This window comes from Panicum virgatum, chromosome 8K (assembly GCF_016808335.1).
Source record: "Panicum virgatum strain AP13 chromosome 8K, P.virgatum_v5, whole genome shotgun sequence".
Classification (NCBI taxonomy): domain Eukaryota; kingdom Viridiplantae; phylum Streptophyta; class Magnoliopsida; order Poales; family Poaceae; genus Panicum; species Panicum virgatum.
Window position 1 is genome coordinate 54,327,237 of NC_053143.1, and position 10,257 is coordinate 54,337,493.

The 10,257-nt window shown below is 46.2% G+C and overlaps 1 protein-coding gene across 1 annotated transcript; it reads left to right on the forward strand.

Moving 5' to 3' along the window:
* The first annotated feature begins 217 nt into the window (after positions 1-217).
* Positions 218-1,066, forward strand: LOC120645978 (putative disease resistance protein RGA4). Its single transcript, XM_039922678.1, has one exon. It carries the CDS (start codon positions 281-283, stop codon positions 1,064-1,066), a length of 786 nt encoding a protein of 261 aa, XP_039778612.1. The 5' UTR covers positions 218-280.
* Positions 1,067-10,257: the final 9,191 nt, after the last annotated feature.

Here is a 10,257-nt window from a genome sequence, read left to right on the forward strand (position 1 = left end):
CAATCTTTGGCACTGAGACTGAGGAATTCACAATTCATGACCTGCTCCACGAGTTGGCAGAGAGGGTTGCCGGAAGTGATTTCCACAGAATTGATTTGAGTGGCTCGCCAAAAGATATCCCGTCAGGGGTCCACCATGTTTTCATCAAGACTAGGACCTTTGGAGCAAAGGTTGTCGCGGAGAAAAGTTATGGACTTGGGAAAAGTTTGGACTGCGGGTGCTGATCGTTAAACTAAAACATGAGCCAAAAGTGGTGTTAGTCCCAGCATCTGTTGATCGGATGAAGCATCTACGTTATCTTGCTTTCCATTTTCCCAGTTTCGCTACAGAGTTGATTTTGCCAAGCACATTTAGCAAGCTTTACCATATGCAGACCATAGATGTCCGTCGTGGTTCTCGCTACACGATGATACCCTGTCCTGAACATATGGCTAATCTCGTCCATTTACGGCACGTCGTCTCTCCTTTGCTGTATTTCCCCAATGTTGGCAGGCTGAGGTCACTCCGAACGTTGCCACGCTTCGAAGTAGAGGGGGAACATGGGTACGAGCTGAAGCAGCTGAAGCACCTAAACAAGCTTCGGGGCACTCTGCAGATATCGGGTCTTGGGATTGTCAGAAGCAAAGAAGAAGCTCTTGAAGCTCAGCTTGCCCACATGAAGCGAGTCACACAACTGGTGCTGGACTTCGGTAATAATACCTGCAACCCAGACGTCGCAGCAGAGGTACTTGAGGGCCTTTGCCCCCCGAAGGATCTTGTAGAGCTTGTTATCGAGGGCTACAAGGGTTCAAGGTATCCTAGCTGGATGTTGAGTCGGCAGCACCCAGACGCCCCAAAGCGCCTGCAAAAACTTAAGCTCTGTTTTAATTGCAGCCGATTGGCATCTATTCCTGTAGATAGCGAGCTCTTCACTCACCTACGTAAGCTCCACTTTGTGGAGTGCGACTGGGACCGCTTGCCAGAAAATATGGAGCGCCTCGTGTCGCTCCAGTATTTGGCTATTGGTGGATGCAATAATATATATGGAGCTCCTTGTAACACCCAGGTGTTAATCTATGGTAATTAAGTTAATTAAAGTCATTAGTTTAAAACTCACACGGCAAAGCACAAAACTTAAACATCTCCTGTCAGCCGGGGCCGGACCGGTCTGACCAGTCGCGGAAACCGGTCTGACCGGTCTGCCCGATGTCAACCGTTTTGGGCCTACAGCATTTAAATCTCTCTCTCTCACTCCCAACGACCCATTCACCCTTTCCAGCTCTCTCAGCTTGCCCTCCCGAGCTCTCCCCCTCCCATGTTCTCTCCCAAACCCTAGAGCCCAAAACCTCCCCCTCCATTTGATTCCAAGGCCTAGAACGGATCAAATCGGCGTGGGGAAGCTTCATCTCTTCGATTCCTTCCCTTGGGTGCTGTGGATTCAAGCTCTCCACGGGGGAAAGCTTCTCTCAAGGTATTTTGCTTGATATGAATCGATCTCCTTTTCTAGAAGGTTTTAGGTGGTTTCCTCTGGTCAAAAGCATCATCATGAACCCCTGAACTAGATCCTAGAAGTTATTTGGCATTGGTGGGCGATTTTCGCCGCACCAAGGTTTCTAGGTTCTGGTCTGGCTAGGACCGGTCTGACCGGTCGGAGGGACCGGTCTGACTGGTGTCACGGTAGGTTGAGTAGGACCGGTGTGACCGGTCGGGTGGACTGGGCTGACCGGTATAGCAGGGCTGAGAAGGGTTCAATTAGGGTTAGTTGATGCAAAAAGTTAGAATTGTATTTGGCTATGGGTTACTTGTAATTTTTATAAAATCATGCATGTATTCTCATGTCATACGCATATGCATACGTGTAGCAGCCGCGGCGGAGGAGGTCGTATACGAGGTGGTTGTGGAGCCACAGGAGCCGCAGGGGCAAGCCCCGCAGGAGGAGGTTCGTGGGGAGTCGGCCCAAGGCCCAACTCACCCTAGTGTTGAGCAGCAGACGCAAGGCAGGCCTCGGTGCACATTCTTTTATTTCAAATTATGACACCTATATTTATGTTTCTACTACTTGTGCATTAGGTTTAGGATTTGTTTGAAACCCTAGTTGCATGATCCCTAGGTTTCCTCGAGTTATACTAGTATATAGAAGACGATATAAATGCTATGCTTAATAGAACTCGGTAGAAGTCGAGTGATTTCGGGTCACTCGCGAGATATAGGGCATTTAGTTAATTTAAATTTATGGAATGTTGAATTAGGTAAGAAAGGAAAAGAAGTTGGAGACCGGGCGGGGAGAGGTTAGCCCCGTCTGTGTCGGTTAAGGACCGTTCATTGTCTGGCCCTGTGATCGAGTTTGAATTGTACTAACCGCATGCCGGGAGTAGGAGGTAGTCGAAACCGGTAAGCCTAGTACTGCCTTGCTTCGAAAGTACAGAACTGCATCACCACCCCGTAGGGCGAGTCGAGTAGTCGCGGAGAAACGGGATGCATATGTTTACTTTTGGTGGTCTCACGTTGAGCTCGGCTGACTATATGAAGGTGGGGTGGTTCTGTAGTTCGAGGTGGGGAGGGGAAGGGTTGGTGCGTGTGGTCCGACGGAGCTTTTACGTGCCGTGTTGGTTAGGTCCACCTTGCAAGGTTAAATCGGATCGATTCGCCGTCAGTCGCTCTCGGATATGAGCACCTTGATCTCAGCACCGCATCATAGTAATGCTATTTGGAATTTTAGTAATGATTGGAAGTGACTATCATGAGATATTATTCTATGTTTGTTATGATTGCTTAGCAGGTGCAAATTCTAGTTGATGAGGCTAGTATATAGAATTTGGAGCTAAAAGTAGAAAAATAAGGACTCATTTTAGAAGCTTTTTATGCAAAATAACCACCAGCAAGAAAGTTTTGCATGTCTAGATATGTGGGCTAAGTTATACCCCCTGGTCGAGTAAGCCTTTCTGAGTATTAGTATACTCAGGGTTTGTTGCCACAATTATCGTTTCAGGGCACCCGGACGTCGACTTCTGCCCCTGCTGTGTCAAGTTCATCTGCCGGGATGCAGAGGGGTGGGAGGTGTTGGAGCGAGACCCTTAGGTTAGGGCATTGTCGAGTTGTACGCTGGAGGGCTGTGTGTGCAGCCTTTCTGTTTTGCGCAGACCGGTCTGACCGGTCCGTAGGACCGGTCTAACCGGTGGAGTCGGCAGCGTGGTGCCGACCGGTCCGACCGGTTGGGTGAACCGGTCCGACCGGTCGTGGAGGATCAGATCTGATGACAGATAGAATAGTTGTAGGATCTTTCCTATTTAAAATTTCAGTCCCATCTATTGTAAAGTTTTGTAAATTATTTGTATTTATATATATATATATATATATATTGGAGCTCGGTTTGTAAAACTTAATGTTTGTATCGTGTTCGCTCATGTATTTTTAAGTATTGTGTCGTGCTTGTACCATCTGCGCCCACCTTCGCGTGAGCCTACTGATGTTGTTTCGATCGGGCCGTGGGTTGAAAAAGGATCGCCAAATTAAGCCGTTAAGCTAATGCGCCCGATGTGTTCAAATGACGGCCATTACGCTTAATTAGAGTTTTAATTTGGCGGTTCCGTCACAGCTGGTATCAGAGCCGAAACGCACTAGGGATGGTACGAGCATGATTAATTTTTGAATATTAGAAACTAAAAAAAATGAATTTCTGACTTAGGATGAGATTGGTTTCCTAATAAGAGTGGGTTTATTCGTAGTAAGCCCTATATACGGTTTATGCTAGTATTTAGGTGTTTGGTTTTCGTTAAGAGGAGGACGTAAGGCGCTCATGCATCATGTCATTGAATTTTTCGGTTGCATTTGAAAGTTTTCATAGGAGCTCATGCATTGCATTGTGCATCATGGCATGTATTAACTTTTAAATTGTATTGAGGATTTGGTTTGAGGGGGGGGGGGGTTTAACACACAGCCTTAGCTCAGGAATTTTATTCTGGGCGCATACCGGTCTGACCGGTCTAGGCTAACGGTCCGATCGGTCGATCTACGTCGAGTAATCATAGTGCCATGCAGATCATGGAGACCGGTCTGACCGGTCGGTTGCACCGGTCTGACCGGTCAAGCGCAGACAGAGACCCTAACATTGTGTTTAAATGAGTTATTTTCTACGATTTCTTCCATGATTCGGATATTAGTTGATGTCACTATTATTTTTATGTAATCAGAAAAATGTAACTAATCCAATCGTGGTTGAATGCAGAATGGGAGAACCACCAAACCCTCCTGAATTGGCTCAGGCCATTGCAGCCATGCTCACTGGGCGCGATGAGCAGACGGCACTCCTCCGTGAGCTTGTGGCGCAGGGCAGAGCGACGCGGCCTGAACATCACCACCAGCCACCTGCTCCTGGATATCTGGAGTTTTTGGCCACTCAGCCACCGCTCTTCCATAAGGCGGATGAACCACAAGAAGCAGACGGCTGGCTTCGGACCATCGAGTCCAAATTCACCCTGCATCCGTACAATGATGGGGATAAAGCAGGATTGGCAGCCCAGCAGCTGAGGGGTCTCGCGCGCACATGGTGGGAGAATCATGTGGCAATATTCCCCGCGGACACCCGATTCACCTGGGCGGAGTTCAAGAACGCCTTTAGAGCACATCACATCCCTGCAGGGGTCATTCGCAGGAAGCTCACAGAGTTCTTGGCCCTGAAACAGGGTAACAACAGTGTCCTACAGTATGCCCAGGCCTTCAACAATTTATCGCAGTATGCGGGCTACCACGTGGACACAGATGAGAAGAAGCAGGCTTGTTTCAGGCAGGGGCTCAGCAGTAAGCTCCAGGATCGCTTGGCGATGGTCAAGTTTGACAGTTTTAGTGAGCTGGTCAATGGGGCTATCATACAGGAGGACGCCCATCTAGCTCACAAGGCGGTGTAGTGTGTGCTAGTTTGCTTGGGTTTGCTGGTGGAGTGGGTCATCGGCGTCTCGGGTCATCTTTGGACGGCGGCTACGACGGCGAGCTTGTCTCCATGGCGGCTTCTTTTGCTCCTGACGGTTCCTTTTGTGGATCTACTGGTGAGATTGTATAGGTTAGGTTTGCTTAGATCTAGACTTAGGTTTTGCTCACCGTTGCGTTTGGCGGCGGAGCTGCTGCGTCCTGGTGGGGGCCCTGCATCGGCGCCCTCTCTCCAGCAAATAAGAGGTACCTCTTCGGTGTGCCGGGAGGTCGGCGAGGGCGCTGTCATCCGGTCTTCGATGGTGGCGTCGGCGCTGGGCTTTCTGCGGCTAATGCTCCTCCGACGCGGTTCGGAACTCCTCTTCGGCTGCGACGGAAGGTTAGTGGTCTCCTTCTCTTTTGCGAAAGGGGGGGATGATCTAGCTGTCCCCATGGGATGCTATTTCCGGGCCATCGTCGCCGGTGGCGCTGGATCTGTGGTGGTGGGCGAAAAGATCAGATGAAGGTGGGATTTTGGGCGTTGCTTCGTCTTCTCCGGTGTGCGAGCTACTGATGTGCCACAGTGGAAGTAGACGCGTCATGGATGGTGCTCCGTAGCGCTGGATCTTGCAGCGTAACCATGCCTTGGAGCTCCTCGGCGGGGAGACGAACATCTCCAGCCTCGTCGGTGCCAGCGGTCGTCGGTGTTCCGTCAAGGCAAAGGCAAGGAAGACGACGGACTTCATTGTAATTTTTGTTTTTCTGGAGGTCTTCTTTGTAAATGGGGCATGTACTTTGCGTTTTGTTTTAATGCCATCCTTCCTTTCGAAAAAAAAATGAATGGGCTGTGTATTCCTTCGTCCTGTAAACAGATTCTCCACTGCAGCACAAACCCAAAATCAAGAAAGCATCTTCACTGGTGTGTCTGACATGTGAGCATCGAAATCAATAAGGCCTAGGGGTCTATTGACGGGCCTCTCTAGCAACCGTAAGCAGTAGAAATCATCTCAACGGACGCACAATTCACCATCAGTAGATTTATTTGACTAATGAGCCGCTGGCAGTCTGAAAAACACAAGTGGAAATGTTTTTCTGTATCTGTGCAAGGCAAGAAAAAAAAGTAAAAAACGACTAATATATGGATGATTTTCAAGTGCAGGCTAGCATTCTAGCTAGCAGAGCATTGTTGCAAATGCCTTTGGGTGTGTCATGTGTTGTGCCGTGTGCGCCGGGCTCGGTCAAGTCAAGTCGACGCTGAGCCAACAGCAGAGACAACCCCACCACTACCAGGAGAGGACGCTCGCTCTAAGAGCAGCCTGTAACGTTTGCCGACAGACGTTCCTCGAGATTCCTAGCGCCGGTGATCGAGGCCCCATTCTGACATTTTGAAAAATAACCGGTTGCTTATTGGACCGCGCTTTATTGCCTTGCAGGCCGGTGTCTTGCATTGTGTCGCCGCAAAGATGGACGCAGCTGCAGAGCTGCTGCAGCTAGCTGGTACTCTCTGTCCTAAAAATAATACAACTCTCCCTTCCGAGGAGTCAAATAATTTTAAATTTGACCATATTTATATAAAATATTATTAATATTTATATTATAAAATAAATATTATTATATTAATCATGTAACATACTTTCATACTAAATCTATTTTGAGATATAAATGTTAGTAAAATTTTGTATAAATTTGATCAAATTGGAAATAGTTTGACTTCTCAGAAAGCGAGAGTTGTATTCTTTTAGGGACGGAAAGAATATTACACAAACACATGCATGAGACTGAAGAAGTCTAGGGTTTAGGGTTGATCCTGATGAATGATATAGTACATATACTGCTTAAGAAACCAAAACTACAAGCATGAGATGGTTGGAGATGGCGCATGATGGAACCTGCTAAAGAAGCAAGTTGGAGATGGTTGGATAAGTCTTTCCTAACCCTAAGTACTTAGGCTAGGAAAATATATCCGTACGTTGGTACGGACAAACTATACTAATAGAATAGGTAGTTGCTCATGCCTTAATTTGTAAGGGTCTAGGTGATCAAGTCGTGGATGGAGGGCTGGTCCGATTCGCATATAGTAAAAATAGGTAAAGATTTCCTTATAATACAATGTGATTTATTTTGTCAAATGCGTCATGGTGGGGCTCAAAGCCAACTGTGCTAGGCACCGATTATTGCACCTCTGCACACCTCTATCGATGATTGAATTTTTTTACATGTTGAATAAAACCATTTCAACTTTTTTCTCATTTTCCAAAACGAACAGGTGAATTTTTGAAGCAGGATTCTCAAAAGTGGGTTTTCTCTGATTTGAAACAGCCAGAAGCCACTGAAACGAACAAATTAAATATTGATGTAACCATTCCATGAGTATAAGCCTATCACTTAGCAAATGACCTTGCCTGTGCAAATTGCTACCGTAAATCTTCCAATGAATTTTTGGTAATGTGCATACATCAAAACAGTGAAGACGACAAAATTATCCACAAATAGCCATCTCATCAGTTGTCTCAAGTGAAAAAAAATGCCATAGTAGAATTTAAGGTAATGTGGAGAAAGAGAGGTGAGAGAAACAATCTAGCAAAATAATCGCTCCATATGCTAAAATTTAGTATTGCTTTCTAGCTAGAACGGTCTAAAGTTCGACGGACTCATAAATGATTGTGTTTGATGCATGAGATTTTGTTGAAACCCCTTCGTGTAATTAAAGCTCCTTATATGTATATGCTGTTAAATAAAGAAGAAGCACGTAGAGCTAAAAAAAAAAAGAAGCACGCTAGTATGAACTCCCACTAGAACATTAGGCGCGCGATGCACGCCCTACCATTTAAATAATCAAATATCAGTAAATTGAAGTAATAAAAATGTGCAATTAAATATAAATAAAATCCACACCCCTGTAGCAAAGAGGCCTCAATCTGTTGTGATCCTCCTGACATGCATACAAGGTCAAGCTGAATCAATGATTCGCAGAAGAAAGAGAAAAAAAATACTTGGGTTGTTATCAGCATCACTGAACTGCCTCAATCTGCTGTAACCTGATCACGCTCACCTGCTGTGTCCCAGAGGCCCGAGTTGACAGTGCTCCCATCCACCGAGACATTGGCACTGAAGACAGTGGGGATGTAATCCTGCAAAAGCACATAGAAAACCACACGCCCTTCATCGAGGGAGCACTGTCAACCTGGGAAATGTTGATCATGCAACTGAAGCTTTTCAACTCTTGAGAAATGTTGATCAGCTTAGCTACAAATTTTCAAATACATCCATTATGCTTGCATTATGTATCTAGTGTAGCAGTGGTTGATATAGCATGTATTTGATTAACACCAATTTTATTTTGTCCATTGTGATAGAACCAAGGTCGAGACAATAATAGTAGAGGCGATGCGTGGTAGGAACATTGATTGAGTAAACCTGATCAAATACACAAAGGCAAAGCGCAGGCTGTGTATATGTATGTAACAAAAGATAGTCCAGAAAACTATACCTCGTTTTTTAGATTGTGTAGCTCTTAGGATTAAAGTTAGGATTTGTGGTCACGGTCAATCTACTTAGGTAAGCTGAAGCTGTGAGCTCTGTCCATATATATAACCACCTAAACAAAGCATAGGTTAACGTTAATAGTAGAAAAAAAGAAGATGCAAGAGGACACGTGAAATTGATCCACTGGTCATCTCAGTTTTTTTACACTGTTTCTTTGATATATCAATCTTTTATGCTTCTATGACATGCAAAACACAGTTATTGAGCACAACTGCGTGTAGCACTGAGTTTGTGCCCTACAAATTATCTATTATACCTCAAAATTAAGAGTCGACAGATATAATTCATTAAGTATCAAATGCATGGTATTTTTGCTTGAAAAAGTTACTGCTTGAGGAAAAAAGAAAATTCATTTTTTTCAGATAACATGGTTACCTTAGCTAAGCACAGTAGTTCATTTTCTCTTCTTCTCCGTCTCTGTTTTCCTTCTATCATCAAAACAAAGTGCTTTCTGATGAGCTTCAGGTAGTTACATATCTTGATTAATGGCAAGGATTCTTTGTTCTGCAGAAACATGAGCATAGTTATTTGATTAGTTTGTTGAAATCAGCTATCATTCTTGCATAGATATACCATCGAGGACATGTTATCCATCCCATTCCCGTGCAGCAAGAGAGATAAAGAAATAAATTGGCAATTGGTTAACTCAACATTGTTACAGCATGCTCTTGATGAAAATAATCAGATGGATTCTGAAAACCGAAACAAAACAAGCAATCTGACTATCAACAACAGAAGTAAAAGAATGGGAATGTAGTAAATCCAACGCCACCTTTGCTCATGCAAATCCAATCAAGACTGGTACTGAATCTGCATTCCATTTTCTTGAAACCAGAGCTACCCAAATCCAAATCATATCAAGAGGAATCAAAATGCAGGAATAAAGGGGCGCAGATAAAGAATCGAAGATTGGAGTAAAATGGAGTGGATGGGGAGTCAGTATTAGCACCCTAACCGTGGGGAACTTGCAGGGGCAGCAGATGAGCATGTAGGTCTTCCCCATGGCGCCGTCGGAGGAACGCCTCCATCCGGAACCCGGAAGCGGCGGCGGCGGCCACAGGGTCAAGCACCCATGGCCGGACGGCCGAGGCCACGGCGGCCCCACCACGCCAGATCCCTCTGCTCCTCACGCCGGCATCCATGGTGCTGCACACCGGATCTTGCGGGGAGGAGAGGAAGGGAGGGGACGCCGCCGCCGATGAGAGAGATGCGAAGACTGGCAGCTAGGGTGTGGATGGATGGGACGGGGATTTCGGGAGGGGGGAGGCGGCGGCGGGGAGGCAGAGAGCAGAGAGGGAGAGAGAGTGAGGCGGCGGCGGGGAGCAGGAGGGAGGGAGAAGGGCGGCGGGGAGCCGGGACTCGGGGAGGAGAGCGAGCGAGGGGGTTTAGGGTTCGCAGGTGCGGGAGGGGGTTAATGGAAAATTGCCCGTGGGGTTTTTTTGCAAATACGACGGCATTATCGAATTTCTCCTTCTTCAGGTGGAAATAAACGTTAGTTTAAGGTTTTATGTGAAAAATTTACAAACGCGGTTGCTGTGTGGGCTGGCTAATCTGAGTCTAGTTATGATTTTTATAAAATTGGAGGACTTTTTTGAAAAAAATGCCGAACACTGTGGGAGATCGACACGCGTCCTGTTTTCCCCGTGGGACGCGGAGAGCAGCTCAAACAGGGGTAGGTTTTAATAACTCTGATGCATTGCATGTATATGCTCGTGTGTACATGTTGACGAGAATCCGTAGCTCAAGTCTTTCAAAAAAAAAAAGAGAATACATAGCTGAAAAGCGCTCAGACGGCGCGCATCTCTTGGTGGACTCTTGGTCGATGCAGTG

What these genes read in the sequence shown, in the direction of transcription:
- LOC120645978 (XM_039922678.1), top strand. Translation starts at nt 281, where the DNA reads ATGAAGCATCTACGTTATCTTGCTTTCCATTTTCCCAGTTTCGCTACA.